This window comes from Ruditapes philippinarum, unplaced genomic scaffold (assembly GCF_026571515.1).
Source record: "Ruditapes philippinarum isolate M1 unplaced genomic scaffold, ASM2657151v2 ctg1331_1_1_1_1, whole genome shotgun sequence".
In the NCBI taxonomy this organism is placed as follows: domain Eukaryota; kingdom Metazoa; phylum Mollusca; class Bivalvia; order Venerida; family Veneridae; genus Ruditapes; species Ruditapes philippinarum.
Window position 1 is genome coordinate 177,596 of NW_026866104.1, and position 18,772 is coordinate 196,367.

General features: G+C 34.7%; 1 protein-coding gene across 1 annotated transcript; it reads left to right on the top strand.

Annotated features, from left to right (window-relative positions):
• Positions 1 to 10: 10 nt before the first annotated feature.
• Positions 11 to 17,664, top strand: LOC132731336 (uncharacterized). Its single transcript, XM_060717501.1, has 6 exons — positions 11 to 175; positions 1,308 to 1,379; positions 5,851 to 6,015; positions 7,935 to 8,414; positions 10,733 to 11,356; positions 17,178 to 17,664. The coding sequence occupies exons 1-6, from the start codon at positions 103 to 105 to the stop codon at positions 17,489 to 17,491; spliced, it is 1,728 nt and encodes a 575-aa protein (XP_060573484.1). The 5' UTR covers positions 11 to 102; the 3' UTR covers positions 17,492 to 17,664.
• The last annotated feature ends 1,108 nt before the right edge of the window (positions 17,665 to 18,772 follow it).

Below are 18,772 nucleotides of genomic sequence, written 5' to 3' on the forward strand. Positions count from 1 at the left end.
GGAGAACTATGACGTCATCCAGAAGGAAAGCAACAACAACAACAAATGTAAACAGAAATTCAGCAAAGATAGACATTTTCCAATTTTCTTAGTTTATAAAGCATGAAGATAGTTGTTATATACGTTGTTATTTTGTTTATGTATATTTTTGCAGTAAAAGAAAGTCAACAAAATGGTAAGTTACCAGCTAGTAGAGTCTAGCTTAAGCCAATGGCAACTTGAGCAAGTTAATTTTAGTTATTTTTTAATGGCATGACTAAAAAATGAAACAGAAACATGCTTTTTTGTACAACCACCTAATTGCTTGACCAAGCGTATAATAATCTGTTCAGATTAGATCATCCTGTCAAATTTAATGGTCTCCGACCAGTAGGGTACAAATCAGGAACACTCGTACATAATAGTTTAATTATTGAAAGAAAACATGATTCTTGAATTGCATGTACATGTATATAACCAGACACTGCCAGAGCCTAGGTTAGAACCTGCCCCCTTCCCCCTCCTGACTTGAACTGTCCCTGTTAACTGTCAATAAAAATATTTGAACATTTTAACATGAATGGGGCATTTGCGTTAATCTTTAACACAAGAATAAAGAAATCACATTTGGTGTCCTGGCAGTTTCCTAGATTAGGCCTCCCTGTATATAAATTAGACAGGGGTATGGCTCATTGAGTGTATACAAAATATGTATTTGACTGAATTTAAAACATAAATCCGAAGCCAGAAATCAAATTTTAAGTCAATTTCCATTACTCTATATACAACTGTCATGCACTAATAAATAATATTACATTTTTATACAACATTTTTATATAAACAAAAGTTATATTTCAAAATAGTCTCTCTATAATAGCTTAAATATTGAATAGATATTAAACTGCAATAACATCCAGCCTACAGACAGTTGAATTAACTATCACTTGACCATCCTTTGTCTGACTTCTGAAATGTGGGGACTTAAAACAATTCCTCTCCAACAGGGGAAAAACAGATACTTTTTAGTTAGGAAAATGAAGTCCAATATCTGCACTAAAAGAGTGACCAATAGCCCTGTTGAATGACATCATGTTTGATGCCATCATGATTTGAAGGCGGTCATGTCAGCCAAATGGAATGTGATTTAAATAAAGAAATTTCTTTTTCAACTCCTTTTTTTCCAGTAAAGATAGCAACTTTACCAGGTATGCAATTGAATTATAGAGTCCCTTCTTTATGTATGCTGTTACTTTATTATTAGCAGAACTTTAACTTATATAAATTTAAGCCTATAATGTAATGTCTTGAGTATTTTCTATTTCTTACAGTTACAGTTACTGTAGGCAACGTAATTACAACTGGGATAATGTCAACAACGCCTAGTACTGCTGACTTAACAGGTTAGGTGATTTGTTTTTCTAAAAGGGTTTATTACACTCCTGCACTGTGGTTTATGTGATACTCTGCTGTTTGTAGTAAACAAAATTTTTGTTATTTGTTACAAAGAATATTTCCAAAAATACCAGTATGAAAGCACTTTAATTTAGCATAATAATTTGACATATTCTTTGATGTTTGAAAATTGTTTTAGAAGCATGATTATATACATATAAAAAAATTCACTTATTAGTATGGACAACATACAGGATCTTTAATTTTTGCCCTACAAGTTTATTTTTTCTTCACTATCAAAGGTAGGTAAGTCTGTCAGGCACATTAATTTTGCAGAATTATGCCCCTTTTCTCATCTACAAGTATAGAGCATGCTGCCTATAGAGGACACTTGTTTTGTGTAGTAATATATTTTGGCCATTTAGGGAAATAGTCCAGGTCCAGTCATTGAATTTACTGGCGCGAATTCCAGTTTTGAATTTATTCTACTAAATATTTAACTACATTTTCTTAAAATTTACACTGGCCTGAACTAATTTATACTGGCCATGGGCCACCGGGCCAACTGGTGCTAAATTCTATGACTGCAGGTTCCAAGGTTATAAAACCTTTTCCTGAAATCAAGCTTGAATCTCAGGATTTTCATTGGTCAATTCACATTCTGTGTCTGTTTCTGACCTATCAAATACCTAAGATCTGAGTTTGAGATTAGAATATTTTTTTAAATCCTCGATCCAAGGTCTTCTCTAATTGTGGAAAAAATTGCCCTGTGTTATGCCTGTAGAATTGAGAATGTCAGAACAGATATTAGTAACAATTCTTACTAGTTACTAGATATTGTGGCTCATATAAATTGTGGTTGGGAAAAATATGGAAATCAAATAAGCATGCTTGCAGTGTTTTTTGCATGCAGTTTGGAGGCCAAAATACTGTGCCCCATTCACAAAGCTGAAGAAGTATCTTTTTTACACAATTGTTTAACCCATTACTTCATGAGCATTTTGTGAAAAATGGCTGTTTTCATTGAAAGTCTCCCGTTACAAGTTCAAATTGCTATAAAACTATAAACACTGCTTCAATACTAATCAAACTTGGAATAAATGTTGACTTGACCGTTACCATGGCAATCTGGGGACATCTCAAAATTGCCAAAAATCACTATTTTGTGTTGATGTTTTCCATCAAAATTGATTTCAAAGTGCTGCAACTTCTCAATGGATTGAGATAGAGTCAAATGGCCTTTACAGCGTTGGACCGTTGGTAACACGTTACCTTATGATTGATCTGTGGTCATTTTTAGCCTCTCACAAGTCCAAAATTTTCTTGGCGATGAGGGGGACTGCCGCCCCCCCTTCAAACCCCCCAAATAGAAGGGGGCACATCCCCCATCTGGCAACCCCCTGATGTATCTTTTGGTTGGAGGGGCCACGCTGAAAAAGTGGTCACTTTTTTAAACAACATTTCTCAAAAAAAAAACAAGTGTTGGGGGCCTAAATAAGGCATTTTTTCACCATTTAAGACAACAATAAAGGGGGGAGGGGTGAAAAAGGCGTTAAAAGGCGTGTATATCGGGTAACGAGTTAATGAAATCAAAATTGTCAAAAAATTAAAGTCCTTTGAAAGATCTGAGTGACTAAAAATTATGAGAAACAGAAACATTAAACTATGAGACTTTATATGATTTGGTATTTATCATGAATGTAGATTCAAGGCATATTCCAACACATCATTAACTTTTTTTTGCCATTTAGTAGCTTAATCAGTTGAGTTAACTTTTTAACAGTACAAAATAGAACTACATGTAATGATATATATCCACAAATAAGCATAAATGGTATCCTTCATTAATTCCCAGCAAACACAAGACGTCATACTGACGTCAGATTTAAGTCAGGTTCTGACGTCGGATGACGGTCGGAAAAACGGTTGGATTTGAAAGTTTTTTTGACGTAATAATCTGACGTCAGGTAGACGTCAGAATCTAACCATTATCTAACCTTTTTCTGACCAAAATCTGACCATTATCTAACCATTTTCCGACCTCAATCTGACCATTTTCCGACCTAAATCTGACCATTTTCCGACCTAAATTTTCCGACCTAAATCTAACCAGTTTCTAACCATTTTCCGACCTCAATCTGACCATTTTCCGACCTAAATCTTAACCCTTTTCTGCCCTAAATCTGACCATTTTCTGACCTTAATCTGATCATTCCCCTAATCCTTTTTGTTTTACCACATTATAAATATTTTCTGGCTAATCCTGCTTTGATCGAATTTAATGTAACTCATTCTATTAAGTAACTTTCACTCCAATGAAATGTATAACAAAAAACTAAAATCAAAAATATGTTTTTATGTTTTTTATTTATTTAAAATAAAAGTTCCAAGGCTAAATACTTTTCATAAATTAAACAAAAAACATAAAATAAGTTAATAACAAAACAAAAAGTATTACAAAAACAATGACATAAATGAAACTAAGAAAACATATACAAATATTAAAGAACAAATTAATGTATGTACATTTCAATGAAAATATTATAATTTTAAGAAAAGTTTCGGATTCGGATAATAATGTTTCAAGCAATTAATGACAGATTTTCAGTATTTTAACTATATTTCTACAGCATTACTAAAACATTTAGTGCCATTTTGCATATTTTGACCTCCTTTTGATAATTGTCACTAAGGTATACAGTAAATTACTTCCTTTTAGTTTACTTCACAAAGTTATACTTTTAAATATCCATGAGAATGAGCACGAATTTGGAGGTGTGATGCTTTTAGATATGACCTTCTCTCACCACCCCAGGCCATCCTTAAAAAAATGTTTGTTTGCAGTAACCGACTCACAAAATTTGCCCCTACTCAAATTTTTTTTTTCATGGTCTGAATAAATTATTTTTTTTTGAATCAGAAAATTATGCCTTGTGCTTTGTTTTTGTTCTTTTAAAGGTTAATAGAAGAAATAAAATGTAGTTCTTATTAAATTATTATTCAGTTATCAATTTATTAATTGTTACCAGATTATCAAAGCATATATTGTCCAGCATTTTGAAATTCCATGTTTATTTGGGAGTACAGTTCAAAAAAAAAAAAAAAAAAGTCAAAAAAAAAAAAAAAAAAATCGACCTACCTACCCTCCTTGAAAATTCTGGGTCGGGTTACTGCAAACAAACATTTTTTTAAGGATGGCCCCTCGTCTGTCCGGAGAATACGTTAATGTCCAATAGCGTCTGTGATGTCATTTTCACTGAAAAAAAAAGAAATTTATGAAAAAATGGACAAATAACAAGCTAAAATGTTTTTCATGGTTATCTGCCCTTTAGAAATTTTGAAAGTTATCTTAACTTAATGAACAATTTTGCTAGTTTTTTATAAGAGAGCTTTAACAAAAATTGAAACTAAACATGAATACTGAAAATTTAAAAGGCGGCTTTAAATAGATTTCATAACAATAACACATGTAACTTGCCTATATACAGCGCCACCTATATGTTTTATTAGGATGCAGCGCCGCGATCTTGGTGTGTATATATATATACTCACTTCATTTGTAAGCCAAATAACATTTGAAAAAAGTTTAAATGATTACAACAGTGAATAACGATTTTTTGTTTGTTAATTTTTTACCTACCGTCAGGACGCCGACCAGAACCTGACGTTAGTACAACGTCAAAAAGAAACGTCTAATAGACATCGGTTTTTTAACGTCAGATTTACGTCGTATTTTGGTCGCCGACGTCGTGACCAAAATCTAACGTTAATCCGACGTTATTTTAACGTCATGTGTTTGCTGCGTTGGCCCTCATTTTAACAATTCAATAATTATATAAGCTAAAGACACTGGTTCACTCAAGATTGGAGTGTGCTTCATTATTTTTGCAATCATAAATGTGTGTTAGATTAATCTTTCATCTGACTGCGCAGTGACTCTTAATCTTAATATGAATTTTTCGGCAATTTATTTGAGCCCTTAGGCAAGAATATTTTCTCAAGCTTACATTTCTATGCAGGGTATAACCATATTCAGGAAAAAAGGTTTTTCTATTTTATTTTGAAGCCTGGTCTATTTAAGAGACTGAAAAAACAAGGGAAAATCACTGTTGTTAGTATGTTGTATCTTGAAGTTAAAGTCATTGCCATAGATAGTGTGCAGCAAACGCGACTTTCAATATATAGCCATAAATGTTATGATTCTGGCATACAAAAATACTTCTTATATGCTATATCTTTTTCCTGGAAACTTAAATGCAATTAACACTTCTTTCTGAGCATCAATGTTCAATTTAAAATATTGAACAATTTACAACACTTTATATTTAGAAAAAGAAACAAGATTTATAATTTTTAACAACGTCAAAATATATAATATCTGCCACAGACTGCAATTGAGATACATTCCGGATATGTAACATACTTTCAATTTAACTTTTATTGTAAAAAACTCAACTCTTTTTTCTTTTCTTTTTTCAGTCCAATGCCCTGCAGGATTTGATTCATTTCAGAATCATTGTTTCCATATCAGTAAACGGCGTGGATTTAAGAAGAGTGCTACCTCATTGTGCAAGAGAATGGGTGGCTATCAGACCTGGATTGATGGAAACGAGAAGGAAAGTATTGCAAGCGGCTACTTAAGAGGTTAGAAAGTCTTACTGAATAACATTTACTTTTTCCATTATCATAAGAGACATAGATAACAATAATTATTGTTATCTACATCTCTGTTATCATGAAATTCATAAATATAGGAGTGAATATATAATATCATTATAAACTTGGAAATTTTTAAAAAGTATATATTCTATACTAATGACTTAAAATAGCATTGATTCAAATACAATAAAAACCCACTATACCGGACATGGTCAGGGCAGGACAAAATTTCTGGATCAGCAACGATTCCTGTTTATTGAGGATTTATGGCATATTATTATAATATTACAATATATTGCAAGAAAAATTATTATCTTAAATTGTCCGTCAGTGACATTATGGGGTAAATATCCTTTACATTCACGCAATTTTGGAGTTATTGCTCTTTGATCATTTTTATATGCCCGAAAGAATTTCGGGCATATTATGTTATACCGCCGTCCGTCCGTCTATCTTAGCAATTTGGTTTCCAGAGCATAACTTAAGTTCCATTTAGCCCACAATATTCAAACCTCATAAGATGATTGTCCATATTGGGAAGACCCCTAATAATTTAGGGGTCACAAGGTCAAAGGTCAAGGTGACTATTACCTTAAAACTGAAAACAGTTTCCGGAGCATAACTTAAGTTCCATTTGGCCCACAGTGTTCAAACTTCATAGGATGATTGTCCATATTGGGCAGAAGACCTCTTTTGATTTTGAGGTCACAAGGTCAAAGGTCAAGGTCACTATTGCCTTAAAACTGAAAACAGTTTCCAGAGCAAAACCTAATTTCCATTTGACCCACAATATTCAAACCTCATAGGATGATTATCCATATTGGGCAGAAGACCTCTATAGATTTTGGGTTTACAAGGTCAAGGTCAATATTTCCTTAAAACTGAAAACAGTTTCTGGAGCATAACTTAAGTTCCATTTGGCCCACAGTGTTCAAACTTCAAAGGATGATTGTCTGTATTGGGCAGAAGACCGCTATTGATTTTAGGGTCACTAGTTGAAAGGTCAAGGTCACAATTACCTTAAAACTGAAAGCAGTTTCTAGGAACATAGCTTTAAGTTCCATTTTGCCCACAGTGTTCAAACATATATAGTATGATTGTTCTATTGGGTAGAAGACCCCTATTGGTTTTAGGGGTCACAAGGTCAAAGGTCAAGGTCACTATTACCTAAAAACTGAAAACAGTTTCTGAAGCGTAACTTAAATTCCATTTGGCACACAATATTCAAACTTCATAGGAGGATTGCTATTTGAAGGAGGTAATACTTTATTTAATTCCCATGTCTTACAAATGCTTCATCCATAAAAAAAGAGCACTTTCGGGCATATAATGCTCCGCCTAGCAGTGCTCTTGTTACACTTTGAAATTTGTTTGGGACATAACTTTGGCACTATAAGAGATATAAACAAGAAACAAGAAAGAGCTTTTAAACTTTTCTGTGTCCAAAACCTATTTGAGGAGCATCACCCGATTCAACTGCTCTTTTTATTAAATAAGTCTGTATGTATATTAATTTTAAATAGAGTGCTACTGTTATTGAATTATAATCATATATATATCGTAGGTATCCCGACCATGTCCAATTTAATAACAGTGAGATTTTACTGTAGTAGACTGTAGTATTGACATGTTTGAAAAAAAAAGAAGAAAAATCTCAGTTATCAGAGATCATTTAAAACATTTACACAAATGAACTAAGTTTTACAATCTTGTTAATTTTATCAATTGATAATTTAAATCTTAAGAGTTTTAACTTTTAGCTATAGCTTAGAATTATATTGCATAGTTACCAACATTTAAGGTTTAAGGATAACTTTTACAGTTTTAAAATTACTGACTTTAAGCAGTATATTTTAAATAATGGCATTTTAATGATAACTGTATCATAACCATTGTTTTTCCAGCACACTTTAATATGCTTTATCAGAAAACCCCTTTTGTGTGGCTACCAACAATCAACACCAACGGTATCAACACCAACGGTGTCATCTACACATTTGCAGACTCCAAGAAGAACGCCACACTGTACTTGCGAAAACATGTTCACCAAATTAGCAAATATATGAATCAGACACACAAGCTGCATTTTTACATAAATGTGTTCGGCTATGCTTTCCATTGTTCACGCGTTTGCTGGAGATTACAAGCTTTCTGTGAAGCTAAGCCGAAAAATTCAGGCAAAAGCTTGACTGCACAACAGCCTGTGCAAAATGAACGAGAGGATTGTCCAAGAGGATTTCATTTTTTCATGAATCACTGTTTCTATATAAGTCGTAGAAGTGGAAATGAAGAATTTGCTCGAAAGGTTTGTTATAGAATAGGAGGTTACCAGCCGAGGATAGATGGGAGACAAAAGGAGGAAGTTATTTTAAGCTATCTAAGAGGTAAGCTGTGAATAATAAATTGTGAAGGGACACTTGAAAAAGTCCTTGTTAAACACTCAAGTGGTCCCATTTTGGACTCAATTGTCATCAAATTTTGTCACTAGATGCTTGTGTAGGTAATTGCTCGGATTTCGAATCCTCCTGTCATCTCAGACACAGGAGCTAAAAAATGAAAAATGAGCCGCGTCACGACAAAACCAACATAATGGGTTTGCGACCAGCATGGATCCAGACCAGCCTGCGCATCCGCGCAGTCTGATCAGGATACATGCTGTTCTCAGTAGAGAAACCGATAGCGAACAGCATGGATCCTGATAAGACTGCGCAGATGCGCAGGCTGGTCTGGATCCATGCTGGTCACAAACCCATTATGTTGGTTTTGTCATGACACGGCTTAAATCTTGTTAACAATTAAGTAGCTACAGTTTTGATCCAGATATCCTGGATATTGATCTGAAAGTTTGTTTTGATGATTTCTAGTTCAAGGTCAAATATGGGTCACTTAGGGTCCAAAGCTAGGTCACAGTGCCGAAATATTGAAAAACCTCATGGTCACATTTTTGCCTCAATTATGAATTCATGATGAAACTTTGTCAGAATGCTTGTCTAGGTAATTGCCTGGATGAGTTAGAACATGGGTCATCTGGGATGAAAAACTTGGTCAGAGGAGCTAAAATTAGAAAAATCTTGTTAACACTCTAGTGGCTACTGTTGTTATCCAAATATCCTGGAAATTGGTCTGAAAGTTTGTTTTGATGATTTCCAGGTCACGTTTGAATATGGGTCACCTGGGGTCAAAAACTAGGACACACTGCCCAAATATGGAAAAACCTTGTTAACACTCTAGTGGTCACATTGTTTACTCAATTGTCATCAAACTTGGTCTGGATGCTTGTAATTGCTTGGACGAGTTCCATAGGTCAAATGAGCAATCTAGGGCCATCTTGGCCCTTTTTGTTTTTTTAGACAGTATCTTTTTTTAAAATTAAATACTTTTATTCACATGATATTGTTTTGAAACAAAGTCACCGCAATGCCTACAGGTTCATTTTTCTTTTTTGATGAAAAGATAATTATAGATTAATAATATCTGTCATATGTTGCGGTTCGGACCAGATTATCCGTCCCAATCAGAACCGCAAACATATGTCAGATATTTTTTCTTGCATATTCTGCCATATTATTTCATATTCAAAATGGTTTACAGTTCATTCATGAAGTGCGCTAAAAAGATGTTGTTTGGCACGCAACTCATCTGGCACCCCCCATGCCTGGAGATGAAATTTCCGGCATGGGTAAAACTCACAGAAACGCCAGTCTGCAATGCAAGAATAATAAATAAAGTGATACAATCTAGAGGCAGAAACTGCATAAAATGTGCAAAACTATTTTAAAAAGCCATTATTTTGTAACTCCTTTAAGTCATAATGACAGGGTAAAATATGGTAATTAGAATGTTCAGTGACTTTTGCATAGGTTGCAATTTTTTATATATTTCCTATACATTTTTATACTTTGTTACATAATGGCAAGGGGGCATGATAGTGTTACCCAAGTCCAACAATCGTTCATTGGCCACTGGGTGTGTGTACTCAAAAATCTTAGTCTGGCCCATAACTATATCAAGGGATTTTAAAATAATTTGGCAAAACTTTGCAGCATGAAAAGATGGTATGTTATGAGCAAGACCTAGACCCCTAGCTCCAAGGTCAAGGTCACACTTAGAGGTCAAAGGTTAGCAATTCAATCTATAACTTTATCAGGCATAGTCAGTTGGAAAAAGTATTAAGCATCATAAATGAGTCTAGTTGTTGTATAAAAATTGTTTAGCTTTACAGTTTTACAGTTAACATTCTTTTTACTTTTTTCCAGTTTAATGTTTCAGTACAGATGGAACTGAGAAATATGTGCTGACACGTCACATTAATTTTAAAATTTAGGCCTAAAATGTTAATGTCACAAAAATGTTTTTGTCAACAGACATCTGACCTTTAAGTTCCCTTAAAAAGTCTTTTATTGCAAAAATGATTACTAAAATACAAACTTATTGCTACCCTGTTTCATGTTATTTGATGTCCTAACATATACATTGTATAGTTAGGGTTAGTTTTGTCCTAATTAGACACAATCACGAAGTTCTTAAATAATTCAGCCACAGTGTTTCTCGTAGTTTATTATTTTGTCTTTACTCTGTTTAAGAGGCATGCATTTGTTATAAGAGCAATTTGCTTTGATCCATGATGTTCTAACCTCAGTGCCTTAATATTTGAAGAAATTAGTTTATTTGTATTAATATGGAAAAAATTTACTTTTTCCAGCAAATATGAACATAATTACTTCCTCGTCCAAAAGTGTTTGGTTGCCAAGAATCGTAACAAAGGGGAAATCAGTTGAATGGATAGATTCTGGAAAAAGTGCCAACTCATTTGTAAAGAGATATAGACTAAATCCAAACCATTTCAAAGAGACAGCTAAAAGGCACTATTTAACATATTCACTCACTGGATGGGTGAAGGAATGCCGTCGGGGGTGCTGGACATCGCAGGCACTCTGTGAAACTGAGAGCTTAACCGATAGCTTAACCAAAAACGACTGGAAGAAAAGGAAAAACCACTGGAAGAAAGGGATAATAATACGGGGGAAAAGGATAGCAAACATGGGGGAAGAAAAGAAAAAGCCTATAAAACCAACTCTCGACATAAAAAGTACTCTAGCTCCAAGTATACAATCGCAACAAAGTACTCTAGCTCCAAGTATACAATCGCAACCGGAAGTTGAACAGTGTCCGGATAAGTTTGATGAGTATCAACAACATTGTTTCTATATCGGACGGCGGAAACTGTCTATACGCTATGCAAAAGAAAAATGTAAAGAGTTAGGAGGATATCAAGTTGATATTGCCGATGAAAGAAAAGAGGATATTGTACTTAGTTATTTAAAAGGTAAGTTACCATAATGTTGTTATTATTTTTAAAGCAGCACACCTCCAGATTCATGCTAATTTTCATGAAAATTTGAAAATGTATTTAACAGTATAATATTGTAAAGTAACCAATGTAATGCAATTTACACATTATCAATGGCACTTACAACCTATGTAAATTACTATAAAGAGGTCAAATATGCAAAAATAGCTCTTACTGCATTAGTTACGCGGTAGAAGTATAGTTACTATAAAACCTTAAAAATTCGGTCATTAATCACACATAACATGTAAATTTTTACTAGAATTTTGAATCTTTATACCTTTCCTAAAATCTTAGTACATTTTTCTAAGGTTTGATTTTATCGAAATATTTTTGCTCATCTGGAGGCGTGCTTAGCAGCTTTAAAGTAATTAATGACCATTTTAAACAAGCTAAAGATATATGTCATGGTTATATATATTATATAACAGGCAATGTAGATCTTCAGACTGAAATGCTAAAACTGTATTAAATTTCTTCCCCTAGAGTATGACATAAAAAAAACAAGATACATTGTAGTTTGCTCTTTGCATTTAGAGGTAAACATTCAACAGGTTTTTTTCCCCCCACCTATAGCTGGGGCCGTTTAAGGGTGACTTACCCAAAGAAAATCTTTTTAAAATTATGAAGTTTTTCCCAAAAATTGAATTGACATGATCACATCAAGTGTTTTCTTCTCCTTTTACAAAAATACCAAATTATTTCTTCTTAAAATTAGGGGTTTAGGGCAGCGCTTCCCCAGCGTTAAAAAAAAAGCCGTAAACTGCTGTCATTAATTGCATGTCTGCAGGACAAGGTCGACTTAGGCAGAGCAAGGTCAAGTGTTCCATTTTCAGATTTGTCATACTGGATATAATTAAAGTAAAAAATTTTCTGAGCTCTGATTTGTAACTTGTAGTGAAACAGGTTTAACATCTATATTATACCAATTGCTAAATTTCTTAAATTAAATTGTCAATCTTTCAATATGGACAAAACCATGGAAAATTGAAATAATATGTATGGACAGAATAGTGGGCATTGCTCACCATTATCAGGCATAAAAGTGCTGGCTGATTATGGTGTCTGCACTCAGGCGGCATTGGTAAATATGTTGTAAAGTAAGCAAAAAGTATTTAGCCTGGAACCCCGTTGTATCGATCTATTAACACATAAATCACAACTGCATTTAAAAAATTCAAATCTCCCTGAATATTTATTTTGTATCATTTATTTTGATCCTTTTGCCATAACATTTACATGGCAAAAATCATTGATATGTAGTTTTTAGCTTTGGAATATACGGATATTTACAGACATGTCAAATAGGTTGAAGAATTAGGTCACGCCATTATATCGATGCATTGTGAGAATCGCTCAGTTAGCCAAAGTTTGGGAAGCCTTTACCATCTTTATGCTAGATTTTTCAGTCAATTAGAAACATAGATGTCTGTTTTTAAATGTCAGCATAAATTTAGGAACTTTTAACAGACCGTAAATGTACTTTTAATAAGAACACATTATTTATAAGTCTATTTATTATCTACAACGTCTTACGGTACTGGAAACATGTTTTTTATCATTTTACTGCACAAAAATAAATGCGAAAGATTTTCGTGACACTGCTGTTAATGTAAACAATCAGTAGGTGACGTTTTTTTCTAAAAATCTAAAGATTTGTAAATAGATCGATACAATGAATAGCACGATACAATGGGGTTCCACTATACATTCCTATCATTATGCCACCTCCCCCCCCCCCACTTCGAAGAAGAGGGGGTATATTGTTTTGAAAATGTTGGTTGGTTGGTCAGTTGGTCTCTCCGTCTGTAGACCACATGGTTTCTGCTAATTATATTGAAAACTATATATCACAAAGTCTTCACATTTCACATACTAAATGGTCATAACTAGTAGATAACCCCTATTGATTTTGGGGTCACCAGGTCAAAGGTCAAGGTCACTTAAATGTCTGAATGGTTTCCACTGATTATCTTGAAAAATGTTCATCACAGAGGCTTTATATTTCACATACTGATTGGTCATAACCAGTAGATTAGCCCTATTGATTTTAGGTACACTAGGTCAAAGGTCAAGGTTACAGCGGCCTTTAATGTCAGAATGGTTTCCGCTGATTATCTTGAAAACTGTATATCACAAAGTCATACTGATTGGTCATAACTAGTAGATGACCCTATTGATTTTCAGGTCATTAGGTAAAAGGTCAAGGTCACAGCAGCCTTAAAAGTCAGAATGGTTTCCGCTGATTACCTTGAAAACTATTCATCACATAGTCTTCATTTTTCACATATTGATTGGTCATAACTAGAAGATGACCCCTATTGATTTTAAGATCATTAGGTCAAAGGTCAAGGTCACAATTGCCTTAAATGACAGAATAGTTTTCGCTGATTATCTTGAAAACTATTCATCACAAAGTCTTCATATTTCACATACTGATTGGTCATAACTAGCAGATGACCCCTATTGATTTTGGGGTCAAAGGTCAAGGTCACAATTGCCTTAAATGACAGAATGGTTTCCGCTGATTATCTTGAAAACTATTCATCACAAAGTCACATACTGATTGGTCATATGTAGTAGATGACCCTATTGATTTTTTATGTTGATAGTTTGACCTTGATAATTTGAGCCTGGAAAAGGTTTTATAATTAAGACCCTCATCATTCAAGTATTTAAGAACAATTGCCCTGAAATAGATCACCAATCATGTTTAAGGAGTCAATGGTCAAGGTCAGTGGGGTATAAAAATATATCTGTGAAAAATTATCATTTTTATATGCCCTAATGAATTTCGGGCATATTATGTTATACCCTGTGGTGTCCGTTTGTCCGTCCGTTAGCAATTTGGTCTCCGGAGCATAACTTAAGTTCCATTTGGTCCACAAGATTAATAGTTCATAGGATGATTGTGTTCATATTAGGTAGAAGACCCCTATTGATTTTAGGGTCACAAGGTCAAAGGTCAAGGTCAATGTTACCTTAAAACTGAAAACAGTTTCCCAACATAACTTAAGTGCCATTTGGCCCACAGTGTTCAAACTTCATAGGATGATTGTCCATATTGGGTTGAAGAATCCTATTGATTTTGAGGTCACAAGGTCAAAGGTCAAGGTCACTATTACCTTAAAACTGAAAACAGTTTCCTGAGCATAACTTGAGTTCCATTTGGCCCACAGTGTTCAAACTTCATAGTATTATTGTCCATATTGGGTCGAAGACCCCTATTGATTTTGGGTCACAAGGTCAAAGTTTAAGGTCACTATTACCTTAACAGTTCCGGAGTATAACATACCGGTAAGTAAGTTCCATTTAGCCCACAATATTCAAACTTCATAGGAGGATTGTTATTTAAAGGAGGTAATATTTTATTTAATTCCCATTCATCTTTACTAAAAAAATCACTTTCGGGCATATAATGCTCTGCCTAGTGGTGCTCTTGTTATTTCATTTCATTACCTCCTTCAATGCCAAAGGGTGGCATTACACTGATTGGCAGAAGGTTAAGGCCACCTAGAATGCCAAAGAGACTTTTTCTGGAAAAAAAAAATGGGTAATCGGGGCCTCAGCAAAAACTTCATTTTGTGCTGTTGATATAGGTCAGTTCTTTGAAAACTGAAATGATTTTGGTGTTAGTTTGTTTATGTACTTTTTAATATTTTATGCAAGATTGAAAATAAGTATAAACATTTTGTATGTAATAAAACAGAAACAGACTAATTTATTTTCACTAGAACTACATGTATTTTTAGCTCACCTTGCACAAAGTGCAGGTGAGCTTTTAGGATGGCCAACCAAATGGCGTCCGTCGTCTGTCGTCCGTCCACATTTTAAATATTCTAAGGACATCTTCTATGATACCGCAAGGCCAATGTTAATGAAACTTGGCAGGAATACTCTTTGTATGAAGCTCTATCAAGATTGTTCAAAGAATTCCATTTCATGCAGAACTCTGGTTGCCATGGCAACCGAAAGAAAAATCTTTAAATATCTTCTTTTAAAGAACCGTAAGAGCTAGAGCTTAGATATTTGGCATGAAACATCTTCTAATGAGTGTCTACCAAGTTTGTTCATATAAAAGCCCTAGGGTCAAAATTGGCCCGGCCCCAGGGGGTCATTGATTTTCCCTATATGCATATAGTAAAAACTTAAAAAATCTTCTTTTAAAGAACCAAAAGAGCTAGAGCTAAGGTATTTGGCATGAAACATCTTCTAGTGAGTGTCTACCCTACCCAGTTTGTTCAAATAAAAGCCCTGGGGTCAAAATTGGCCCCGCCCCGGGGGGTCATTCATTTTCCCTATATGCATATAGTAAAAACTTAAAAAATCTTCTTTTAAAGAACCGTAAGAGCTAGAGCTTAGATATTAAGCATGAAACATCTTCTAGTGAATGTCTACCAATTTTGTTCAAATAAAAGCCTTGGGGTCAAAAATTGCCCCGCCCATGTGGGTCATTGATTTTCCTGATATGTCTATTAAAAAAACTTAAAAAGTCCTCTTTTTAAAAAAAACCCAAAGAGCTAGAGCTAAGATATTTAGCATGAAACATCTTCAAATGAGTGTCTACCAAGCTTGTTCAAATAAAAGCCCTGAGGTCAAAATTGGCGCTGCCCCAGGGGGTCATAGATTTTCCCTATATGCATATAGTAAAAACTTAAAAAATCTTCTTTAAAAGAACCCAAAGAGCTAGAGCTAAGATATTTGACATGAAATATCTTCTAGTGAGTGTCTACCAAGTTTGTACAAATAAAAGCCCTGGGGTCAAAATTGGCCCCGCCCCGGGGGGTCATTGATTTTCCCTATATGCATATAGTAAAAACTTAAAAAATCTTCTTTTAAAGAACTGTAAGAGCTAGAGCTTAGATATTTGACATGAAACATCTTCTAGTGAATGTCTACCAAGTTTGTTCAAATAAAAGCCCTGGGGTCAAAATTGGCCAGGTCCCAGGGGGTCATAGATTTTCCCTATATGCATATAGTAAAAACTTAAAAAATCTTCTTTTAAAGAATCCAAAGAGCTAGAGCTAAGATATTTAGCATGAAACATCTTCTAATGAGTGTCTACCAAGTTTGTTCAAATAAAAGCCCTGGGGTCAAAATTGGCCCCGCCCCAGGGGGTCATTGATTTTCCCTATATGCATATAGTAAAAACTTAAAAAATCTTCTTTTAAAGAACTCAAAGAGCTAGAGCTAAGATATTTAGCATGAAATATGTTCTAATGGGTGTCTACCAAGTATGTTCAAATAAAAGCCCTGGGGTCAAAACTGGCCCGCCCCGGGGGTCATTGATTTTCCTTATATGTGTATAGCAAAAACTTAAAAATCTTCTTTGAAAAAACCCAAATAGCTTGAGTTAAGATATTATACATGAAACATTTTTAAGTAAATATCTACAAAGTTTGTTCAAATAAAAGCCCGGGGGTCAAAAACTGGCCCTGCCCCAGGGGTGTCATTGTTTTTAACTATATGTGTATAGTAAAAACTTAAAAAATCTTCTTTTAAAAAACCCAATGAGCTAGAACTTAGATGTTTAGCATGAAACGTCTTCTTATGGGTGTCTACCAAGTCTGTTCAAATAAAAGCCCTTGGGTAAAAATTGGCCCGGGGGGGGGGGGGGCTATATACAGGTGAGCGACCTCAGGGCCATCATGGCCCTCTTGTTTGTTGTTGTCAATTGTTAGAAAGAGATTGAAATCTCAAATGATGATGAAGAGCTAGAAAATGTAGAGAGATGAAAGGAAGGTTGCTTTTAGATTTAGACAGGCATTAGACTAACATAGCCTTTAATATTTTGCAGCAAACAAGGAAAGGGTTCTTCAGCCATCTCCCTATTTGTGGCTGTCAACAGTGGTCGGCGATGGCAGGCATTTAACATGGTTAGATACAGCAAATAGTGCCAAATATTTTCTGAGGAAGAGAAAGTACATAGGCAAAACATTTTATACGCAGACATACTTTGAGAGGGAACTGTTTATGCATTTCTCAGGCAAGAATCTGAAGAAGGCTAGAAGCCTTGGTGTTTGCGTAGGAGAATGTAGACGTCATCTTTTCCAACCATTTTGTGAGACAGAAATGGAGGCTTCAAATAAAGGGGCTAAGAGCGGACATTGAAGGAAAAGTATGAAGTTTGTTGCACATACATATTGTATTGTTGATATGCCATGACTGTGATAGACATTATTGTTGTTTGAGATTGATTCTGATTGTTTTTGATCGGCTTGGTCTGAGGCTCTGTCTGGAAAAAAAAACAAAAACAAAAAAAAAAGAAAGATGTAAATAACAGATTTGTTTTGTATTTGTCATTTTTGCTCGACGTTTTTTGAAAAAAAGTAGAGGTATTGTTATAGTCATGTTGGTGTTTGCTTTGACGTTGCCGTCCGCAAACTTGTATATTGATCATAACTTTTTAAGTTCTTGGTGTATTGTCTTCATACTTGGCAACAATAGTTCTTGGACCAATATCTTTTAGTAGACTAGACTACCCTTGACCTTCATGTATAAATGACCTTGACCTTCAAGGTTAAATGTCTAAATTTTGCTTGTTTTTGGCTGATTTTTGCTATTAGTGGCTATAACTTTTTAGCTCTCCTGTCACAAAGTGACAGGGTGAGCTTTTGTGATCGCTTTTCGTCCGGCGTCCGTCCGTCCGTCCGTCCGTCGTCCGTCCGGCGTCCGTCGTCCGTCCGTAAACTTTTGCTTTAAATGACATCTGCTCATAAACCACTTAGCCAATTTCATCCAAACTTCACAGGAATGTTCCTTTGGTGGTCACCTTTAAAAATTGTTCAAAGAATTTAATTCCATGCAGAACTCTGGTTGCCATGGCCATGGCAACCGAAAGAAAAATCTTTAAATATCTTCTTTTAAACAACCCTTAGAGCTAGAGCTTAGATATTTGGCATGAAACATCTTCTAGTGAGTGTCTACCAAGTTTATTCAAATAAAAGCCCTGGGGTCAAAATTGGCCCCGCCCCAGGGGGTCATTGATTTTCCCTATATGCATATAGTAAAAACTTAAAAAATCTTCTTTTAAAGAACCCAAAGAGCTAGAGCTAAGATATTAAGCATGAAACATCTTCTAGTGAATGTCTACCAAGTTTGTTCAAATAAAAGCCCTGGGGTCAAAATTGGCCCCGCCCCAGGGGGTCATTGATTTTCCCTATATGCATATAGTAAAAACTTAAAAAATCTTCTTTTAAAGAACCCAAAGAGCTAGAGCTAAGATATTAAGCATGAAACAACTTCTAGTGCTTGTCTACCAAGTTTGTTCAAATTAAAGCCCTGGGGTCAAAATTGGCCCCGCCCCAGGGGTCATTGATTTTCCCTATATGAATATAGTAAAAACTTAAAAAATCTTCTTTTAAAGAACCATAAGAGCTAGAGCTTAGATAT